Here is a 24599-nt window from a genome sequence, read left to right as displayed (position 1 = left end):
TTTTACATCAAGTAGGCATAGAATTTGACGTAGATTCCAAAAATCGAAGTGCAAACTCAGCAAAGTAGTTTTGATTAGTTTTCTCTATGAAATATTTTTTTGCTATAAAGTAAAGTAAACGCGGCTATACATAACCAAATTTTGCTGACGTTGCATACGTCGGCCATATTTGACAAATCAGACTAGACAATTACTAACCTGTAAAGTTCTGGTAAAAAAATCTTCTCGATTTCGTTAGGTGATTGGAAAAATCATCGATAAACTCGGGTATTGGAGTTTTATTTGGTTCTGGTCTATACCTACGTGAATTCGTAAATTTTTCTAAGCAAACAAGTGACAAGAGCGATCGATAATAGTGATAATACATTTCGTTTGACAGTTCGAATGACAGTTAAAAGAACTAACAGAACCATTAAGTAAAAAAGTGAATAGAGAGGATAGGGAGATAACCCTTAAGATAATTTTTTTTTTAATATTGGTGTATTTTGAGCATTAATTGTGGTAAAACCATAATTTGTGATATTAAATTAGAAAATTACCACATAAAAACTTATAAATACAAATTGTTTCCGTTACGTATTATAGAATGAAACAATAAAAGAGCGCCATGAGAACAAACCCAACAGCTTCTGAAGAAATACACGCCAAGACTACTTTACGAGCTTAGATAGTATCAAAATAAGGCTAACCAGAGCGAATTTTGTAAACTTGATCTACTTATTTCTCTTCTATTATGTTTTTATTGTTAATGCGGTTGTACCGTCAAGAAATTTTCCAAATTATATCAACAACAATAAGAACGCCAATTAAACTGTTATCATGCGATATAAATCTTAATGGGGTGGGTGGTTTCGTTTGCAACATTTGTTTTTGTTACTTTGAGATGATTATGTTGACACCCACTGATGAAGTTCGTGATTGGTCAAAAAAATGGAGCAACTGCTTTTTTGACCAATTACAAACTACTCTGCTGACTTAACCAACTTTGAGGCTTAACCTTCTTGACAATAAGGACTAATCACCCTGAATGAACCTGTCAGTATATCCTCATTAATCCATTATAACTGCGTCATTCATTGTCGTAGGTTTGGCATCGAAAAAAAAAAAAAGTCCAATTCACTACCGACTTGATTCGGTAATTTTTTCGTCCAAATCGATTGTTGGCAAAATTATAGGCGCGACAAGGCCAAGTACCCACCGGTACTCTCTTTTTAAATCAAATTGGTTACGTTCAGTAAATAACCCCTAAACTTGCAATGATTAGACGATTAAAAGTACCATCAAAACTATATGGTACCATCTCATGCAAATGAATTCGCGGTACTCCTACCATAAGCATTTTGCCATAGGCTCGTCTGGTATCGTGTCTGCATGGCACGCGAATCGAAGAATTAAAAGAACCAGTTGATTTGCGGTACTCCTGCGGTACTAATACGGATTTAATTCGCTGCAGATTGGAGCGATCGGTTGTCAAACAAAAGTTTTTTTTCACAGTGATTCTTCTCAGGTGAGTACTTTGCTTTTTTTATACGCACAAGTAAATAATTTTTGGACCAAAAAGTGCATGGGTGATTTGCTGACCACACAATTACCCAAGAAAATGTTTTAAAGTCTAATTTTATGCGGCAACCCAATTTTTTGCATTTTGGTGCACTTCGAAATGCACGTGACGCAACATTTTTATGCATTTTCTATAATTATTTATTAAAGGCTTTATTATCGATTAAGCCGGCGTTTTTACAGTCTTGAATTGATTATTGTGAGATTGCCAATCCGGTTACGTAAAACGCGTCTTCCTTCCTGTTTGTTATTATTATTATTAATTCTTTTCTTCCTGTCGGTTGTTACAAAAATTGATCCATTTTTTTCCTAACTCAAGGTGACTGTGTTCTTTACCTTTCCAAGTCTTCAATTATTAGTTAATAGAGTCGTGACACAAAATGACTACAAGACGAAAAAATAATTATTATTATAAGACTGCGTTTAGGTAAATTTGTCTACATTGTAGATCATGGTCTTTCTATTCAATACCCTGACCTTTGTGTCGTACCCTGTACACGACATTTCGTTTGTTATAATATTTCACACAAGGTTAATATTGTTCCCGGATATTTTCGGCCATTATAAACCAATCAGTCTAGATAAACTTTCCTTATAAGATCCTATAGATTATTACAATATCGGTCCATATTAAGCGACAAAAGCGTGCACTTTCACTTTTAAGCTTATCTTTCTAAAGAATTTTCTTTCGAGGGATTGGCGTTAAGTAACTGTCCTTATAAGATAAGAAGGGAAAGAGGAAATGTGTCGCACACCTGCATTATTCTGTTTTTTTTTTCTTGAATATTGATTGAATAATGATGGTTAAAGTCGTGAGTGAAACTTGACTGGTAAGGTAATTTTGTCTTATATTGGAAAGCACAAAATTTCTTCTACACTGAAAATTAGCCGACATTTGAATAGTACACAAATATTACTGAAAATTGGATAATAATACTAAACAGGTAATAAATTACAATCAATTCAATGCATTTACAAATCTAGACATTATACTCACTTGGAGAACGTAATTCGACATTCTCAATGATCTTTACTTTTACAATGATATATCCCATTTAACCATATGTAGCGAAAACTGAATTTTGCAATAAACAATTTTGATCGACGTTATAATGAATCGAATAATTTAACCATTATATTTAACGGCTTTATTTATTAGAAATTGCCTTAAAATAAGCCTGTCCCACATTTTTCACTTAATGAACCATTAAAAGGTTTGTTTTGGTCATATACATTTACAAGAACAATTGAAACGTGACACTTAACTGGTAAATTGTGAATATGCTCCTACATTACATATCATAAATGTGATGGATGAATGATTTTTCTCACACTTGTTATAATATCTATTAATGGTAAATATTTGAACGCTTATTTGCCCTATTTGTTAACAGTTTAGGCTATGCAAATTTCTATTTTGTGATAGCCTACTACACAGTGTTAGAGATAAGAGCAACTTATTTTAACATTGAAAATTGGTGTAAATAAGGTCCAAATTTGCATGTCATCAATTTCCTTTACTACCTTTGAATATTTTATTGTGCTTTATAGCAATTTCGGCCTGAAATACCTCTTCATAGATCTTAACTTGGTTCCTGTGGTAGAAAATTCGTTCCAACGTCAAAATGTAGCTTAAAACTTCCACTTTTATAAAAACAACACTAACTGAGAAAATTAGCCTAGAACTTTGTTGTGCACCCCAAACTAGAGTATACTCCCTTCCACAGTGAAAGTACCGTGAATTCCTCATAAACCCCAACTGTCCCCAAAAAGCATAATATTTAGGCAAATTGCTGTAATTGCATTACAATTGATATGTATACTCGATTCCACCAATTTTTTGTGTTTTCCTACTCTTTTCAAATTCTTTCTTCTTTACCTATCTAGTTTGCTTTCTTTAACTGTCATTGCTCTTGAAACTGCCATCTTTCTTCTGTTTGTTTAAAGATGACAGGTATCCTTACATGACAACAGTGTAACTGTTCTCAAAATATTGAAGGTGTCACAAATTGACAGCCCCTCACGTGGTTCCTATGACAGTTAGGACGTTTAATCAAATGTCAAAATATAGCTCGTAATTTCAGCTTCCTTTTACCTCAAGAAAAATTACAAAAAAACCGAAATACAGGTGTGGTAAATCCAAAACCGACCATAGGAAAACCGTGTAACTGACAGAGAAACGTAAATAATTGCATGCGCGGGACAAAGACAGAAAACGAAAAAAATACCAAGTAGGCCATATTTTCAGTACGCTGTTGCCAAAATCCAATACCAATCCAATACATTTTGTCGACGGTATTGGATTTTGGCAACAGCGTACCGAAAATATGGCCTACTTGGTATTTTTTTCGTTTTCTGTCTTTGTCCCACGCATGCAATTATCTACGTTTCTCTGTCAGTTAGGAGGTTTGTTCTAACGTAAAAATATAACTTTAAGTTTTGGCTGTCTTTTAACTAAATAGAGTTTTCTTTCAAAAATCACAAATAACCAAGATTTTAGACGGAAAACAGAGCAGTGCAGTTGAACTCACAATGGACAGCGCTTAACTTAATTCCTATGACAGTTAGGAGATTCGTTCCAACGTCAAAATGAAGCCCAAAACTTCTGCTTTCTTTTATCAAGATAGAGTTTTTATGAAAAAAACACTAATAACTGAGAAAACTTGCCTAGAACACTGTTGTGCACTCCAAGCGTATAGGGCGTTTCTCATAAACTCAAACTGTCCCAAAAGGGTGAGATTTGAGTAGTCAATGTCAGATTTGAAATCTCTAAAAAATAATATCTCCAAAAACGACTCCAACAAATTTTTTATTTTTATTTTTTGATATAAACCCCCTAATCTGACAACTAGTGTTTACGAAAATTGACAGCAGTGACAGATGTCAATCAGAAACTAGAGCTGTCAAACAGCCATTACATTTATAACCACTTTTGACTTAATTTTCCTTCAAAAAGGGATTCTTTTGAAATATAGGAAAAACAAATTATTGATATCCAGTAAGTTGAAAGCTGCTTTTGTTGGCCTACATTTTTAAGGATTTTTCTTTTTTCTAAAATCAAAAATAAGAAAGTTAAAGGGATGATCAACCATTTGGGAAATGTCCAAACTGTCCATAGGAAGAAAGAGAACCATTACAAATCATTAAACCCGACAAAGATAAAGAAAAACTTTGTGAGTGTCAGTCTGCCAAAGTGAATATGGCGATAATATCAGAGTTGGCCACATGACCACATTACACATGTTACTTTAGAAGTTTTAAGTTTTTCCATCTTTATCTAGCCCATTGGTTTGTAATGGTTGTCTCCAATCACTATTTTCTATAAACAATTTTGAAACTTGTATAGCAACATAGCTACAAAGATATTATATAATCTAGGACGCATTTGGCTTCAAGCGCCATGGCCAAACATACAGTCTTGTATGTTTGGTTGCATAACTGATCAGAGTGATGGTTCAATCATGATTGGTTCAAAAAATGGCATTTTTGTGACCAATCACAAATGTGAGCATCAAAATCCTGAAAAAAAGTGTAATGACGACATGCTATTGATGTTAGGTCTGCACGTTATTTAACATGGATATTTCACAAAAACTTGATTTGACGAGACATATGCAATACCCACATTAAACATTCTAATTTCGAGAAGAAAAAAACCACGAAATTCGTGATCGCATCTCTTCTTCCTTCGATTGTTCTGTCTATAATTACTCTGACGTTAATCGGAACGATCATCAGGTCATCAAGAACCGGTAAAAGTTCAATGTCAGCTATATTGCTAAGTAATGCGGCAAATGATGAAACCAGCAGCGGTTTAGTAGTCATTTACCTGTTTGTTTATGAACCAATACGTACTGAAAACGGTGCGATAATTGATATCGGATTTACATTATAATGAGATTTGCTCGGTGACAGTTTTTTCATCATAGTTTTTCCAGTACAATTTCTATAATATTACATAGAAATAACGTACTATTGTTATTTTGTCTCACGCAAAAGTGTTACTAACAAAAAATTGCTAAATAATTGCCTAGTTCGTGTAAAAATAGAAAAAGTCTGATTGTGCTATAGAACACCCATCAGAGATAAAAAAAGGTATTTAAAATATTATGTTTTCTTGAATAAAATCTGAATGTAAGATGAGTGAAGGTGATGTGGCAATTACTAGGAAAATGTAATTTAATTACCATGTTAATGCTTTTTTTATGGACGATTGCACCAACGTAATTAAGCTGAAATGTGACAGATAAAATGCAAAATATCACAGTTAAAACAAGCCTTAGTTTTAAAATTGTCCTTGTTGGAACACCCAACAGCAACCCAAGTAAACCCAGTCAAAACTCAAATAAAAGTACTCGTATTCTGCTGGTTGTCAAACCAGTTCTGTTGTTTATGACTACGTTCACACCATCTCTAAGACAGTCAACTGGAATGTACATGATTAGTAAACAGTTTAAGCAAACATTGAAGGCAAAAAGTAGCACTTTAGTAACTGATGCCATTTTAGGTACTAGTGCTTTGATCATTCACCATTTTGTTATTAATCTCTAAAAAGTTTAATTACATAAACAACTGTTACAAACATAAATATTTAGTTCTCAACTAGGAGAATGGTATAAAGATCATTTTCAAAGCACAACTTATTTGAGGCTGTATCTCAAGTAAACATATTAGTCAAAATCAATTATCTTTGTCTGTCAAATTAAGACTACAGTGACGTCTACTCTCTCTCTGTTTACAATAGTTATGCAACCACGCATACACTCTTGACAATATACACTTGTTCATATGACAGGTGTGTGTGCTTAAAGTGTGATTTTTTCGTTCTCAATTGACTCATTCCACTATCACCCTGTAGTTTAGAAACACGGGCATCGTGACTCATAAAAATAGAGCATAGACAGAGGGTAGTTTGTGATTTTGTGACAAAAAAAGCAGTTTTCAGCTTGTTGCTTTTTGTTTGACCAATCACAAACTACAAACAGTGGTCTGGTGTGGATCTGGAGTATTCTTACCATATAACAGACCATTCCAGAGCACGTGACTTTGACACATGTAGCTGCGGTGGCAAACAATTTAAATTCCCTTATTATAATAGAAACAAATTAATAATCAAGTCAAAAAGTGTTGCAACAAGTGATATTCTTTGCATATTTTCGCAATGTCGCGTTAATGGTACAGTTTCACTGACTTCTTTATACAGCTATTTACGTACCATACATATTCAATGAAATTAATTAATAATATATAATCAATAAAAGTGATTTTCCCATGGTGGTAGTTTACATTAAAATATCAACAATATAACGAAACGGTGTCGGCCGCATTTTTACTGATTTTTATTACAAGCAAACCGATATTCGATACTGGTTAATGCCGAGGGAAAAAAAAGTAGATTTATATCTGCGTATTGGCCAACTAACAACTTTTCGCAAAAATTGTTAATAATTCGAGATAAGCACATGTGCTTTTCGTTGGCGAGTACCAGTTCTTTTACGTAATTCTTCGCTAACTTAAAAAGCGGAAACTTAAAGGATTTTTCGATGCCTCCGGCTGTCCATTTAGCAATCATTTTCTTCTTCAATGGCTTTATTTGAATAACCGCGAAACAAACACAAAAGAAGATCCTTCTGCCATCGAAAAAAATGTACTATACACGTAACCAGTTACCACATCCTTCTCAATACAATTGAATTGCTTTGGGGCATATACAAGCCGGTCACGAATAATCTTTAAAGCCGAATTAAAGATGAAAATCTTTCTTTGATTGTTTTTTAAATTATGGTGCTTTGTTCGTTTGTGGGTTTTACTGGAATGACCATATTTTGGATGTTAGACGTAACAATTTCTAAATCAAACGGCAACCGATTGGAATTTATTGAATCAATCCCAATAGCCGGAAGTGTGGTTTTGATGCATGTCCGAGTAATTCAAGGTTTTGGCTCTAAATTTACTACTATAACAGAGCCGGATTTGCGGTACATTTTTGATAAAAACCGACACTGAATCACGGGAATTTTTTTCTATTAAAAAAAAACAGTATTGCTTAACCCCATATGAGCAACCGTTTTGTAAATCACAGCACTGTGTGCTGAAAACTGCTTTTTTAACCAATCACAAACTACCTCCGTTCCAGGACTAGTGACAGTGACGTTATTATTGTCGTTCCTTTTCTATTACATGTGAACTGAGCGAGATATAATTACATTTGTACAATGGTCAACATACAGGTGTGGTAAATCCAAAACCGACCATAGGAAAACCGCGTAACGGACAGAGAAACTTACATTATTGCATGCGCGGGACTAATACAGAAAACGAAAAAAATATCAAGTAGGCCATATTTTCAGCACGCTGTTGCCAAACGCCAAGATATTTTGTCGACGGTATTTGAGTGATACTTGGCGTTTGACAACAGCGCGCTGAAAATATGGCCTACTTGATATTTTTTTCGTTTTCTGTCTTAGTCCCGCGCATGCAATAATGTACGTTTCTCTGTCCGTTACGCGGTTTTCCTATGGTCGGTTTTGGATTTACCACACCTATACTGAATTGATGGAGTATTTTCAGGTGTGCATAAACTTCTATTTTACCCTTAAGGGTCGTTTTAAACGAATTGTATGCATTTTCAAATGAATCTTACAATACTTACCATATTACTATATTACTTACTGTGTCCTAGAGACATTTTTGACAGTTGCACCTGGTATGGTTTCATTTCGGTCGCACGTGACTAACAGAACAGAAACACCTCCTCTACGCCCCCTAGTGACAGAAAACCCAACGTATAATAAAATGAGCGGGTTAGTCATCACCGGAAATAGGCTCTGAAACAAAAAAAAAATACTAGAAAAATCCCTAAGTTTACAGACAATTTGTCAAGATTGCGGTGGATAAGTAGGTTTGAAATAAAAGCACTGAATTTGATGGAAACGTCATATTTGACTGTCAAGGTTTATTACGGTCGCAGCTGTCAAAACCTTCTGATTTTTTTGAGAAAACTTTTTATTTTCAAAATTAACCTCGACTGCTTAAATACCTTCAGGTTAATAGTACAAAAATGACGTGTCATTTGTCAAAAGTCATTTTCCAAGGGTGCCACGCCCTAATGTGTCAAAATTGATATAATTTGAATGTCATCACCGAAACGGTGCCACTTAGAATAAAATGGACGTCAGATTTGTGTTCGCCAGGTTTAAATTAGTTAAAAAATCACTTTGATTAAGGAAAATTCAAAATAGTCGCCGTTAGTATAGTAAGACCAAAAACTCCCTAATTTAGATTAAAATTCCGTGCACTTTTCCAGAAAATCGTTCATAACTCGCTTATTTGAAACACCCTGTATAAACATACCGTATAACAAAATAAAGCTAATGAATGGAGCTACCACGTGACGTTGAGTGGGCACGGCTAAGTAGCCCCGTTTAGCCGCTAAAGGGCGTCAAAGTTGACTCTCGTTTTTTGCTCAATATCTCAGGATCGTTTCAGGTTAGAGTCTATACACTTTTTTGGTACCATGCACCGTTTGACCTTGGAAAATTAGAAACTGGAAATGTCAAGAAATTTTAAGTAAAAAATTTTTTATTTTCAAAATTTACCTCAACTGCCTTAATACCTTCAAGTTAATAGCACAAAAATGTAAAAAACGATTTATTTTTGAATTTTCAAATTTTCTAATTTTTTCGGAAAATTACCGAAAAATTTCCATAAATTTAATTTTCCGGAAATTTTACATCCCTGGAAAATATGAAACATGTTTGAAAGTCAAAAAAAAAAAACAGTATAAAGTGGTATAAGTGGTACAATTGAAATGCGTGCAAATCTTCTTCATTACCTCATTTGTTTCCAAATATACACAAAATTGAAAGTTGTGACAATGCTACTTGTCAACTGTCACTGAAAGTCATAGTTCTGTGAAAAATGTTCGAGAGAGAGAGAAAAAGAGAATATTTAGATATGATAAGATTACGAGATCTGTTATTAATCCTGTTAAAGGCCCAAAAATTCGATTTCAAGGACATGGATGTCCTGTGCAGCATAATTGAACTATTTACCTCCCAAAGGCTGTACACGAATGACAGCAACTATCACGTGACTAACACTTCTCAATCTCTGACAGCTGTCAATGCTAGAGCCTAGTTGACTTGATAAAAACTTTGATTTGTTTGTTTTCCCGACCCTTCGTCGATTTTAATAACTACTTAAGCTGAGATTTGAATGTGACCGATTAGGTACAAAATAACATAGTCTAAACTAAATGTTGGGGAAACGGACATAAACTTTCCAATTAGGACCAAATTAGGATGAAAAAAAAAAACAATTACTAATCCAAAAAGTTTCATTTGTTGTGCTTGAGTTTATTTGAAAATAGTTACAACCGAACTAATTATACTGCCACACAGCAATTTTTTAATTATTATTATTAATTATTGCCAACTTGCTAATAATTAACATTCTGAACACCAAAAATTTAAAGTGCGTATACTTACTATACTACAGTTAACTTAACCACGGTAATTGGAGCAATATTAAGCCCCAAAACTGGCGTTATTTTTTTTACAACTTCCATCAGTTACTTCACGTTTAATTTGATCGATAATTAAACACATTTTGTAACCAACAGGATTAAAACTAGTCCACAGTCTTTTTTTTTTAATATTATCGAATAATTTCCATCTGAGAAGTGCTGGCGGTAATTGGCCTGATCCCACAATGAGTACGTAATTAGTAAAAGAGTTTCGACCTCGAAATTATCACCGTATTTACTCGATAAATCGTTTGTTTTACTGCTTTAAAGTGTCAACATAATTGACTAATACTGTATAGGCAATAAATGATGAAATTGATGGTTTTTCAAGTCAAAGCCCAAATCGAAACACACAAGACGTGTGAAACTAGGTAAGCAAAACTGGTAAATGGTTCTTATGTTATTACCAAGAACATTCATTCAAAATTATTTTTGTTGCTCTCACAATGAAGGATGCTTTAAAATGTAACTCACATACCTGTGCATGTAACAAGTACCTAATAAGTTTACTGTACTAGCAACCACTTGTACCTACCATTGAGTATAGTGTTGGAGTAAAATCATTCCACTTCAAAGTGTTCAACCACTGTTGAGTTAGATCCGGTTTCTTGTAAAGTAAGAAACTGACACGGTTGGGCTTTTTCCTGAATTGCTGTTACAATGTGGCTTGAAAAACTTATGAACGGCAGCAAACAAAAATAACTTACGCAAATAACCTCAAGTTTTGATTTTAAACAGTAAAAATTCATCTAATCCTCAAAAAACTCAATTTCCACAATACAAACAAACGCAAACTGTCACCAGTATTTCCGCGTTCCGCCATATTGGAATTTTTGACAAGCCCCCCCAATGACAGTAATGACATTTCTCTGTCAGTCCGCAATTGACATGATATTTACAAAGCAGTGTTGCCATACCTCGTAAGCAAAAGACTACATAACTAACCTTCAAAACTGAAAAAACGAAGAGGGCAATCTTCAGGTTAAAGTAAAAACGTTGCACCGATGAAAATGCAACGATTTTCGTCATCCACACATCCCATTGTGTTGCACACGGCGAAAAAAACTGAGAAACCAACAAAAGCATAGCGAAATTGCTGTAAGGCCGTTGTACATCATTGTCTTCAACACTTTCTGTTTATTTAAAGTCATTAGCCACGATTTTTTCTATGGCTTGATACGCTAAAATGATCTTTGTAGCTTTCGCAGTTGATTTAACACCGAAGAATGTTCATTTAGACGTCAAATTAAGTGTTAATTTAATTTTCAAACCTTTTAATTAAAATTATTACACTCTTTATAAGTCCAGATGAGCAGCATTCTCTTAAAACACAGTATTGTTTGTGATCGGTTAAGAAAAAGCAGCAAGCTGTTTTTAGTCAATCACAAACTAGAAACAATGCTAAGACTTACGTAAAGTTTGTTCTATTTAAAAAAAAAACTAATATTTTATCTGCCACGCCTTTATGCGACACTAGATAGAGGTGTGGGAAAATTAAAACCGGCTATAGAAAAACTGTGCTACAGACAGAGAAACATATATAATTGCATGCGTGAGATGGAGACAGAAAACCTAATAAAACATCTAGTAGGCAAAAACTTCGGGGCAATGTTGCCAGAATGTTATCTGAATTCATTTATTTGATTAGTTTTTAAACAAAATGTATACAGAGACACTTATCGCAAATAAAAAAGTTTTGGTTTTTTTCTGAGTTTTGAAAAATCTAAAGGAAGAAAAATTCATCAAAAAGGAAACAAAAACGAATGACAGCTAATGACACAAATTACTATTTGGCTACTTATACAACGTGGTTTACAGAATTATTAAAAATTGTGTTAATAATTTGAGCAAATTTATCAACAATTTCATTATACTTTTAAGATAAAACCAAACTGCTTCACTTTAAGCCTTTTTCAGTAATTGTTACTGTAATTTCAATGGTGTAAAAAAAACAATTAATACCGACAAATCAACATTATTATCACCTTTTAGGTGAACGGTTCACAATGTAAAATTAATTAATATGTCGAGTAGTAAAAGCAAGTTCATTCATACATTTCATAAATAACGAAATACCATATGGGTGTTTGTTGTTGTCCTCGGTTTCTTCAAGCTTGATTGCACTCTAGTTTTTGTAACGGAACCATTTCGGTTCCACGAAGAAGTACCATCCCATTAACAACAATCACTATTGTTTCACCAAAACCATAGGGTTCACATTATTTATTTTTCGAACGGTTTCATAGATCTTTAATCACTTTCTAAGGTGTTCCTATTGCATTTAATTGCTGTTATTTTACGATTATGAAAGCAGTTTTGAATGTGCATTTCATGGAAGACTTTCGTTTGGTCTTTCTACCGTTTTTGATGATTATCAAAGCTGGTTTCCCAATTCGATTAATATCTATCGTTTCAAGTCCTAAATGCATTGTGCAATGGAAAAAAAGTGAAACCAACCGGAAATTAAATGCATTAATTGACCAATACGATTTTTCCTAATACGTTTTCTGGTCGAAACAATAATAATTTATCTCGAAAAGCTTGTAATACAGTCGATATTGTTTATATCGACGTTGCTCGAATGGGGAAATTTGTCCAATCATTTTAATTAACTCGAAAGAAGTTGACAAATTTAAATTACCGAACCCCATTAACCAGAGCGGTTAACATGTTCTAATTCAGGCTACAGGTGCGTTTCAGTCGGCCGTTATATCAATTAAACGATTTCGCATTATGGCTGACCCCTGACAAATTTATTAGTAATATGTTAGTGGGTTTAAAAGCCAGTTGTTGCAAAATTAGGACCTGAATTTTTCTTTGAAGGTCCCCCCCCGTATATTACTAATATTCGGCCAACACCCAATAAGTTTTTGTTCTTGTAAATATATCTACTTTCAAACCATTCTTTGTTTAGTGTTGTCAGAATAATCTTAAAGTTCAAAAATACGCAAAGTTGAATACAAAAAAATTAAACTAAATTAGGATGACGGATGATTAGTAGCAATAAAACAGTATTCAATAACACGTGATTGAACAAACACTTATTTGTTTGTCCTCCAGAAGGTTAGTGACAATTACCATTGATAGATGGGATAAACGTTGAGCGATCAAAATAACGGCTGGAGGACAACTTAAAATGGTTCGTACTGACATAAAAACAGTTTGACTTTTCCAATTTTGTTTGGCTACTTTTTGACTGAATCTTAGATACATTCAAGGTCTAATTCCAAACATGACTGCGATTTTTTCGAGAGGATATACCGCAACGCCAATTTGCACATTATTGATCGTTAATTGGGAAAGCAGAACAAAATAGTAAAACCCTTGAAATCAATTAATTTGCTTGATTGGACAAAAACCAAAACAGGGTGGTATTGACCTAATATCAAACAACAATATAAAATAAAAACAATGCACCAGTCTCTAATCTCTATTGTATTATTTGATGTGCAAATGAATAATAATTTTATTTATGTAAAGGTCGTCCAGGGACGGCTTTAAATTATCCACACGCTATAGATTAGTCATGCGTTATGTTAAGCCGTGTTTACACGCCAACGTTTAATTAGAGGCCTAATTATATTGATTGCTGAAACAACATCCCTTGTATGCTCGTAGAGAAACGATTAAAGAATTTCTTTAATTTCCTAGGAAAGTGCTTATTTCACCTCATTTAAGATCTTTTGATATAAATATACCCTTTTGCTATGCCTTGGAACTATTCTGGAGCAAAATAAATAAATAATTTCACTTTTTTGAAAGGTTTATGATTTTTTGCATTTTATACTACCTTTTGATCTGTTTTTTGTAGCAAAAAATCAACATAAAGTGACCTAGATAGGATACAATAATTGTCCAACAAACACTATAGTATTTGTCTTTATACAGGGTGATTCCAATTGCCTGAATAGGGCTTCAAAAAATCATGCTTTTTTCGTTTGACGCAATAACGAAGATACAGGGTGTCAAAGTTAATTTTTTTTAATCGGATAAGTTTTAATAATTTGACATTTTAAATTAAAACAGCATTTAATTTTAGGCACAAATAATAAAAGGGGTTTATTTTTTAGCATTGAACAAGGAATTCAATAACAATTTTTATTTTGGAAAAAAAACACTAGCGTACTATTTTTTTTTTAATATTTAAAAAAAATTAAACTATGACAGATGTCATGAAGCTATAAAGCAATAAAACATACTTGAAATTTGTAAATGAGTATAAATCAACTGAATTGCATTTTATAGGTGCATGAGTGGCATTTTGACCTATGTGACACTTAGTTGTTTGTTTTGCACGTATTTTGTATTATAGTGTCAAAATTTCCCCCAATAGTTATAACATCAGAAAAACGCACATAAAAGCATTGCCAATGAGAAAAAATCAACAAAATTTAATTTCATAGGTTCATAAGTGTTATTTTGACAGTTCAGTGACATTTCAGTGTTTGTTCCAAACGTATTTTGAACTAACGTTGACAGTTGTCGTAAACCTGACAACTGTCAAAATCTGTCTCAATTCAATTAGAGTAAAAAGTCCCCTGTTTTGATAAATATCTTAGAAACCGGTGATTTTACCCAAAAAAGCCTAATTGAGTAAAAGTTTCCTAGTGGTCCATATTGTCGCGTGACAAAGTTTCATTTTTGACTTCTTGGACGGTTTGTGAGGTATGCACCAAAACGTCACTGCATCACTACGTTAACTAAAGCAAAATGTATTTTTTTTGCTAAAAAGCCTAACTTGGTAAACCAAGGTTTACTTGAATTGATTGAATGACAAAATTAGGTTTAATTACTTCAAGTGGTTTGGCCAAAATTATTAAATTTTTTTCAGTAAAACTTTGACACCCTATCTTCGTTATTGTTCATATTTCGAAAAAGAGTCAAACGAAAGAAAACTTTTGGAACCTTTGGAATCACCCTGTATATTCTACTTTAATGTATTCTGTTCAGTTTTGATTGATTTGTACCGTTAATGTTTTTATTCATTATTGTTATTTCCACTGTGTTAGTTGAGAAAATTGCAAAAAACTGCCTGCGAAACGTCTTAATGGGTTATGGTACAAACCCAGCGTAATTGTTAGTTTGATCGAAGAATAGAAATCTAATTACGGTCTAGTTTGGTGAATCGTACAGAATTTTGCTGCAATAAGTCCATATAAAGCTTTTTCAAACAAAAAAGTTGTAAATTTCATTTAATTATTTATTGACGAATTGGTGAAGTACAAAACATGTTAGTCCAGTTGTTACGATTCTTGGTATCTAACCAAACAACCAATTTGGCTCAAAACCAATCTACAAAAAGGAAAACAGGACCGTACTTTAACTAGTTTTGGTTTTCAAGTGTACACCTGTCAAAATCAGTCAGGTGACTTTTAAAATGAGGTTTAACTGTTGAAAATATGGTAAATTTAGACAATAATTGCAAAAGTATCACTTGACTTTGATAATTCAATTTTTAAGCTTACAACACTGTAAAGTCCGGTTGACATCTATCAATCAGAAGCTGTGCATTGTGAATGCTTCCTGAAACCAAACTAGGGTCAATTCAAAAAAATCACGTCGAAATGGAGTAGGATAGAAAACTGACATTTTCAGAATTAGTACAGAAAAGCATGTTTTACAAATGTGCCAAGTTTCGATCAGATTAGAAGCAGAGCTGTACCATAAATATTTTCATGTTGTTTTGCGTACAAAAATATAAATACGGTTCATATTGGCTCGAAACCAATCGTTTACTCAATGAGATTTTCCATTAAGCATTAAAAAAATAACAAGCAAAAATAATCCATAATGTCGTTCAAAATGTTTACTATGGAAACATTGGAAACCTACATTACTGGCAAAGCGTACAGGGTGATCAATGTAAACAACACTGCGAATTAAATAAAACAATTTTACGATAACAAAATGGTTAGTTAAATTGTTAAAAAATCGCTATTTGGTTACTCATCATTAAGACCAAAGTGCGCTCTTTTATCTTCGTGCATTTCGCAACCGTAATATGTTATTGCGGTCGCGTTGCCTTAACCAGATTTACCTTCTTCCCATGAAAGAATGTGTGTGTTTTCAGCTGTAATTTTCAACATAAACCGTTTATGTCGTTTTTGGTATTGTTGCGTGATTTATCGCTGAAAGTGAAGAGCTAAATTTACGTAAAAATGATCGATGGCCACTTGGAGGAACTTTGGGTTCAACGAGTGCTGTAATGCAATAAAAACCACTTATTTGGTTTGACTTAAAATAAAATTACTACATCTGTGAAGATTGGCAATTAAATTATTAGCATGTAATTGACAAATCTATAGTATATAATACATTTTTATTGTGTGATAGATGATAAGATTTTGTAAACCAAATCAGGTTTATAGGATTATGTTAATAGAAATTAAAGCGGATGCGTTAAAGTTCAAGATAAATGAGTATTTCGTATTCTGTTCGCGAAGGTTGCATGGCTTTTAGGCAGTAAATGTCAGCCATGATTTTGAAATCCCCTCGTGTCGTCTTTAAACCAGTTTGAGTGATTTTCACCCGTTACAAGACGACTTAACCCACGATCACAAAATCCACAATTAAATTAGGAATTTTCCATTGAATGGGCTTAACATAATAAAGGTCAAGTTAAGCCTTAAAATTCTGCATTTTCTAGTCTAGAATTTATGAAGTAACTTTTAAGCTACGGTTGGACGGGTTTCATGATTCATTGATTCTTCGGTTTTTTTTCTTCGAATGGTCTTAATACCGCATTTTTTTGTACAATTTCACGCTAAAGCAAAGAAAGCCGCAATGTAAACAATTCTAATATGTTATTTTGTCCAATATTGGGCCATTCTGACAATTTGCAATTTAAAATGTGGAAAAGTTAGGAATTACAATTGTGTACTATTTTAAATTCAGTATTTACATAAATCCCAGAACGGTCAAAAGTTTCTGATTGGTCAAAAAAGCAAAAAGCTCTCTCAAACTACCAAAAGTGTTGTGATTCAGACATGTGGGTAGTTTGTGATGAAACAATCACAGTTGTGTGACCAATCTCGAAAGGTTTAAAGTGGTTATTTCACCTAATGTAAGGTCCTCTGGTATAAATATATCCTTTGCATTAGAACCCTTATGGAACAAAATAAAAGTTTTCACCAAAATGGTAATTTTTTCAATTTTTGAAATGTTGTAACTTTTTTATTTGAACTCCAATCAATTTGTGCTATTAAGTCTTGCTTTTCAATATTAAATCGCCAGTATTTTAATAAAAAGCTTAAATAAAATGTTAAATTGAGCCTGGCACGGCATAGGGCATTGTTGCCAAAGTTATTAACACTTGCCCAAATAATGTCTTGTATCAATCAACTAATTTTGGTTAATTTGAGTGTTCAGTTGGAGTATGGACGATTGCAGAACCTAAAACGTAAGAAGCTGCAAAAATATTTTTTTTGTGATTTTAATTAACACTGAAATTAAAAAACAAACATTCTGTATTTTAAAGTGAATATGGCAACCTGCAACGACATTAGAATGACAGTTGACACTTTGAAAGTTGAGAAAAATTCATATGACATACGTCACCGCCTACTATACTAGAAATAATAGAAGGTGCTTGTCAAAAATTCCAATATGGCGAGAACCGTGGTGACAGTTTGTATTGTGGAAATTGAGTTTTTTGAGGATTAGATGAATTTTTACGGTTTAAAGTCAAGACTTGAGGTTATTTGCGTAAGTTATTTTTGTTTGCTGCCGTTCATAAGTTTATCAAGCCACATTATAACAGCAATTCAGGAAAAAGCCCAACCGTGTCATTTTTTTACTTTACAAAAAATCGGATCTAACTCAACAGTGGTTGAACACTTTGAAGTGGGCTGTTTTTACTCCAACACTATACTCAAATGGTAGGTACAAGTGGTTTCTAGTACAGTAAACTTATTAGGTACTTGTTACATGCACAGGTATGTGAGTTTCATTTTAAAGCATCCTTCATTGTGAGAGCAACAAAAATAATTTTGAATGAATGTTCTTGGTAATAACATAAGAACCATTTACCAATTTTGCTTACCTAGTTTGAAGAACTTACAGACTCTCTTATATTGAACAGTGTTTAAACTAGTTTGCTGTGTGTTGTACTTTCCAGGACAAATGTTCTAACCAATTTGTTTAGGCTGGCCTTGATTGTGTATAAAAAAGCTCTATCTATACATATCAGAACAGGGAAACTGGTCTTTTCTACGTCACACTTTTTCGTATATAGGTGTACCAAATAAGTGTGGTTTTTACCAATTTGTTTTGCAGTTAAACGTATCTAGACCAGAAAAGAAAAAAAAACAAGTGTGCCATTTGTTTTCCAGTACTACTCATTACCACAAAAAAATTTTTTGGCAGACTACCCCTTTGTCGTTACGTTGAAATTGAAATGTCAAACGTCAAATTGAAAATGCATACGTCAACTTTCTGCGGAGTTGCCGGTTTGTGTCACATTTGACGGTTTACGTTCATGTCGACGTCGAAATGTATCAGAATCCAGAATAATACCAAATTTAAAGGTATAAATCAAAACACTAGTTATTTCATTTTAGAGTTTTATATTCACATTGTCTAGTTGTTTTATTCAGTTTTCTGAAATTGCCTGAAAATATTAGCCTCTTCATCATATTGATCATTCTCGTTTTTGGGACACCCTGTACCTATAGTGGAACTTTGGTATAAACCCTAATAAAAAATCAACCTTTTTTTAGTGACTCTTATAAATCTCAGACACCTGGTCCGATTAAAGGAACAAGGGTACCCATTTTATATTTTGTGGGGGATGATAAATAGCGCTATTTTAAAGAAACCCTGAGAACGATCATTATCATACAAATTACTGTTTTTTTTTTAATAGGGGTTGAAACCACCACAAAAAATGTCTACCTGCAACTGCCCGGTTACGCAACCAGGGCCGACTTTAGCCTCCACCTGTGGCGGGGTACCATTTATGCTTTTTATGGGACTTTTAGAAGTTTTCTTAAGGTTTTTGTTCTGCTAAAAACGTTTTACGATTGTACTTTGAAATGGACATTTTGCAGGTCTCAGTGCGATTTGGAGGATCCTTGCGGACGTCCCAAAACTACGCCCCTTCTGCCCGAATACGATTTCATCGTGGTGGGGGCAGGAAGTGCTGGATCTGTGGTGGCCAGTAGATTATCCGAAGTTCCAGAATGGAATGTACTACTTATTGAAGCAGGTATATTATATTAGTAGATTTTAGAGATTAACTAATCTACTTTTTTGGGGGTTTAAACAGGTAATGACGAACCAACCGGAACCCAAGTTCCGTCAATGTTCCTCAACTTTATCGGTTCCGACATTGATTGGGCTTACCAAACTGAACCAGAGCAACAGGCATGTTTGGGTGAAACTGGGCAAAGCTGTTACTGGCCTAGAGGAAAGGTATATTTAATAGTTATTTATACAACATATTTCCATCGACTGTACTCTATAATAAACGTTTATTATCCTAAATTGTATACGCAATACGCAATATATAAACCGAAATCATAGACACCCTTGACAATGACAGTGACAGTTAGTTCTGTCGGTAATGGTGGATGTCAACTAAATAATGCATGTCTATTTCTCTCTGTTTAATACAAATAAAGAAGGATGGAACTATACTATGCGCGAATTTGGTTGCCTATAATAAAATCGTGCATTAAAATAAACCAATTGAAAAATCATGAATCATTTTGCATTCGTCTATTAAAAATGCTGTTATAGCTGTTAAAAGAAAAAATGACATTTTACAAAATTTGTGACTATTTGAGCAGGTAATGGGTGGCACTTCAGTGATGAACGGAATGATGTACATGAGAGGTTCCCGAAAAGATTACGATGACTGGGAGGCTTTAGGAAACAACGGTATTTCATACAGGCTGAGAATTTATATTTTTCACTAATCGTAACGTTCAGGTTGGAATTACAACGATGTTCTACCGTACTTTCTGAAAAGTGAAGACAACAAACAGCTGGACAAAATGGACAGTGGATATCATTCAGAAGGAGGTCCTTTACAAGTGTCCCAGTTTCCTTATCATCCTCCTCTGTCTAAGGCCATAATCAAAGCCGCTGAAGAGTTAGGTTAGTATCTGTCACAAAATGGTATCTTTGATGCAGTAGAGTGACTAGAGCGAATTGGGTTCAATTCAAGGATTGTAAACAGTACAGGAGTGCTTAATCCCATAAGCGCAATCTTGCCGGTATCGGCTCGGACCGGTGACGATTTTTACGTCACCATGGGGTCGGAGTAAACCGAAATCACAGGCACCCTTGACAATCTCGTACATAGCGTCTCGGGCGAATATTTAGCGTATTGTGCGCCCGAAGGCCCACTGTGACGTCAGAATTCATTCGCCGCCGGGAAACAAAATCGGCCGATCGAGCAATCCTGTACTGTTTACCGTCCTTGGGTTCAATTATGGTTTTATTAAATTACGTCATCGTGACGTCAAATTCAATCTGGGGAACGTCAAAACGAATGCGGCCCGAAACAGGGACCAAGTTAGGAACTGTCAAACATTTTCAATAAAACTTGTTTCGTTGTACTACTTTATTTCCCGGTCAATATCTTGGTTATTTGTAAGAAAATTGCGTTTAGTTAATGAAAGCCAAAATTACGAGCTACATTTTGACGTTTGAACGAACCTTCTAGCTGTCATAATAACCATGTTAGCACGTGTCAAATAAGGACACATGCCATTTTAAAAGAAACGTGACAGTCTGGAATGACAACCCTGTTTTACTGCCTCATTAGTGTCGTTTTTACATTTTTAGTTAGTACTGAAAGTTTATTCATTGTATTCACTAAAACTGACTTAATATTTAAGGTCATCCAATCAGAGACATCAACGGAATCTACCATACGGGTTTCCAAATCGCCCAAACCACCAATAAGAACGGTTCCAGGCTGAGCAGTGCCAGAGCATTTATCCGACCGTTCAAAAATCGTAAAAATTTAGATATTTTGATGAACGCCACTGTCACCAAAGTGCTGATTAGTCCCCAGACGAAAGAGGCTTACGGAGTGGAGGTTTTGAAGGACGGTACCACTCAAGTACTCTACTCCACTAAGGAGGTTATAGTATCGGGAGGTAGGGTTGGGTTAGTAAGGGAAAATTCTAGTTGGTTGATTTATGTGTGTACAGGGGCTGTAAACTCTCCACAAATTTTGTTGTTGTCTGGGATTGGTCCTAAGCAGGAACTGGCCAGTGTGAACGTACCAGTTGTTCACGATCTTCCTGGAGTGGGGAAGAATTTGCAGAATCACGTGGCTTATTTTGTTAATTTTCATATTAACGACACTAATACTGCTCCTCTTAATTGGGCGACTGCAATGGAGTATTTACTATTCAGGGATGGACTTATGAGTGGAACAGGTTTGGGTTTTTACTCAATTAACTACAAATTTGATAATTGATATTTTTGAACTTAGGAATTTCGGAAGTGACTGGCTTCATAAACAGCAAATACAACGACCCGAACCTGGATCATCCGGACCTGCAATTCTTTTTCGGCGGTTTTCTGGCAAACTGCGCCAGAACTGGAATGGTGGGCGAAAAAATCGACAACAACCTCCGGCAAATCCAAATCATACCGACGGTACTGCATCCAAAATCGCGCGGTGAAATTCGATTAAGGGACAACAACGCCCTCAATCATCCAATGATATTCGCCAACTACCTGTCCAATCCCGACGACGTCAAAGTTTTGATCGAAGGAATCAGATTTGCGTTACGATTGGCCGAAACCAAAGGTTCGGATTCATTTTCACAGCTCTCCAATTGGTTGAACCAATGAATCGTTTCAGCTCTGCGAAGGTATGGATTCCAGTTGGATAAAACGCCAGTTTCTGGCTGTCAAACCTTCACTTTTGGTTCTGACAAATACTGGGAATGCGCCGTACGCAGACAAACTGGCCCGGAAAACCATCAAGCTGGAAGTTGCAAAATGGGCCCTAAAGATGATCCAATGGCTGTCGTAGACCCACAATTACGAGTAGGTTTGATTCTTTACACGCCCAATATTTGCGCAAATCTCAGTTCTGCTTGGTATTTCCATTTGCTAATAAAGTAGCAAATAACTATTTGGCAACAAAGTGTATTCCAAAGATTAATTGTCGAGTAAGTTGCCTATTTCGTTGCAAATTGTTATTTGATGGATTGAAATTCAAAAAAATGTCTTGTCATTGTCAGATGAGTTTGATTTGTCATTTCTTTGGAATCTGTGGCTGTTATTTAGGCCCTTTAAAAGCAATCTGTTTGAATAAGCAGAAGGGACGTATTTGGTGATCAGCAAAGGTCAGCAATAGTAGATTATGATTAGGTGCCTCTGGGTCCGCCTTTAAAAAGTTGCTAATAACTATTTGGCCACTAAAGTGTATTCCAAGGATTTGATTCCCAAATTTCAAGGCAAGTTTATTTGTCGAATATTTTGGTGAATTGGTATTAAAAAGGAGGTTCTTTTTGTCCTCCAAAGACAATTTATTAAAAAAAGACTAAATTATACAATGGAAAAGCCAAGAAAGACAATATAGGATCATTATCAGGTGTCTCTATCTAATTATTAAAGACACAGTACTTGTCCAAAACGGATGCAGTAACTTGCAAGCAAAAACACAAAGCTTGAGGGATCTTTTCTATTCCCGTACATTGTTCCACAGCAGTTCTCAAAAATTTCCAATAATTTCACATTTATTATCTTACTGAATTATTGTAACATTTTGAGTCACAACTAACTGAGGTACTTAATTTCTGGGGTAATTTATTGCTGACTTGACTGCTAATACAGTTTTTTTTCACGAAAAGCTTACTTTCAACGAACACGATCCGCAAACAAACGTTTCCATAGCAATAAATGACAACAGTTAAGCACTTATTGTGTTGAAGCTTTCCAAGGTAAAAACTGAAAAACATTTTTGTTTGCCTGCTTTTAGCGATAGTGAAAATGACGATTGTAGCTGTAAGAAAAAACTATACAATGTATAATTTTGGAAAACTGAAACTATCATTGATATTGCCTGATCTTAGGGTTTTCATTTGCTACTTTTGAGTATAGTTTGACAGTCAGAGACAAAATTGCTTGTCAAATCCACTTGGAGTGAGAAAGTGACTGTTTTAAGCACATTTTTAATTTCTGGAAAGAAAGTATCTAATGTATTAAAGAGGGAAATAACCCTTTTTTAATAGAAAAAATGTAGCAACAAATTAGGTTACTATAAAACCAAAAGAGGAGTGACATCCATTCTCACAAACCTTCTTCCATGTATCTTAAAAATATTCTTTAAATTTCTATATTATTTGTCCGAATTTGTTCAGTGCAATAAAAAAATCAAACCTTCAAATAAACTGGGTTATTATTGGTCGAATAAAGTATGTTTAGCTATTGATATACACAACTAAGTTTTATTTATTTAATATATTTACAAGGACGTTTATTAGCAGATGGAAATACTGGCCCTTAGTGTGATTTACGCAAGCATGTAAACATACAACGATAACTTTTAAAATCAAAATAGGTTCACGGAGTTGACAGGCTGAGAGTGATTGACACTAGCATTATGCCAAAAGTGACGTCAGGAAACACCAACGCCCCCGCCATAATGATAGGGGAAAAAGGTGCTGACATGATTAAAGCAAGATGGCTGACGCCCCCCACCTTCTATTTCACCAGTCCCCAACCTAACCAAAGGGTTAGCAGGGCTTGGGCGGGGATAGGCATATGGAGGAGATAGTTATGTAGTTATTATCCATATTTTGTGCAAAGAAAAAGTGTCATCATCAAGACACAATAATCTTAATAGAGAAAAAAGTGTACAAGTCCTTAAAAAGCAGACATATGCCAGTTTTCCTAGCGCTAACGCACATAGTTTTAGTAGTTCCTTTCTAGAAAAATGTGTAAATATTTTTATTAATTCATATAGTTTATTGTATTTATTATTTTAATTTGAATTGCTAAGGTCTGATAGTGAATAAATATCGTATCTAGAATTTTGCTTTAATAACCTCCATGTTGTGGTTTTGTACTTTTCAAGTCAGTTATTATTTAGATTAACAGAAATAATTAAATTTTCCTCCTTGACTGTTTTGAACTTAGAAACTGAAAAAGCAGGTAGTATAACTATGATACCCTTTTATTCTAGATATTTACCTGGGAATTGTGGACATAAACCCTCTGTCTCTTAAAAAAAAGCCAATAATATGGGTGTAAATAGTCTGAGATTTGACTTTTCGTGGGGCTGATAAAACTTTTATGGTTAGAAGCACTTTACTTTTATCTCAAAACCTAACCAACCTAATGGACCATAAATTTTACATCAGGGGGTTGGTTTTAACTTATCAAAACCGGATTTGGCCTTAAATTGGCCAGAAAACCGTAACAGGAATTTAACAACATTTTATCTGCATAATTCCAATAATAATTACACTACGAGATTAAGCATTTGTCAGAGGTTATTGATCAGGCTCTAATCTGCTTAATTTTAAACAACTCAAGTGTA

The 24599-nt window shown here is 34.3% G+C and overlaps 1 protein-coding gene and 1 long non-coding RNA gene across 2 annotated transcripts; one reads left to right on the top strand and one right to left on the bottom strand.

Moving 5' to 3' along the window:
• Positions 1-1348: 1348 nt before the first annotated feature.
• On the top strand, positions 1349-24090 carry Gld (Glucose dehydrogenase). The gene is made up of 11 exons (XM_081975726.1): positions 1349-1507; positions 18951-19078; positions 19135-19292; positions 19353-19498; positions 19876-19966; positions 20018-20185; positions 20932-21195; positions 21250-21480; positions 21537-21857; positions 21912-22099; positions 23619-24090. Exons 2-11 carry the CDS (start codon positions 18972-18974, stop codon positions 23832-23834), a joined length of 1890 nt encoding a protein of 629 aa, XP_081831852.1. The 5' UTR covers positions 1349-1507; positions 18951-18971; the 3' UTR covers positions 23835-24090.
• Positions 8211-10892, bottom strand: LOC145726833 (uncharacterized). The gene is made up of 2 exons (XR_014177695.1): positions 10623-10892; positions 8211-8387 (listed from the first exon to the last, which is right to left on the bottom strand). It is a non-coding gene; the product is annotated as an uncharacterized LOC145726833 (long non-coding RNA).
• Positions 24091-24599: the final 509 nt, after the last annotated feature.

This window comes from Ips typographus, linkage group LG3, assembly GCF_016097725.1.
Source record: "Ips typographus isolate SLU linkage group LG3, UJ_Ityp_2.0, whole genome shotgun sequence".
Lineage (NCBI taxonomy): Eukaryota > Metazoa > Arthropoda > Insecta > Coleoptera > Curculionidae > Ips > Ips typographus.
This window is presented reverse-complemented; position numbering and strand designations above follow the sequence as displayed.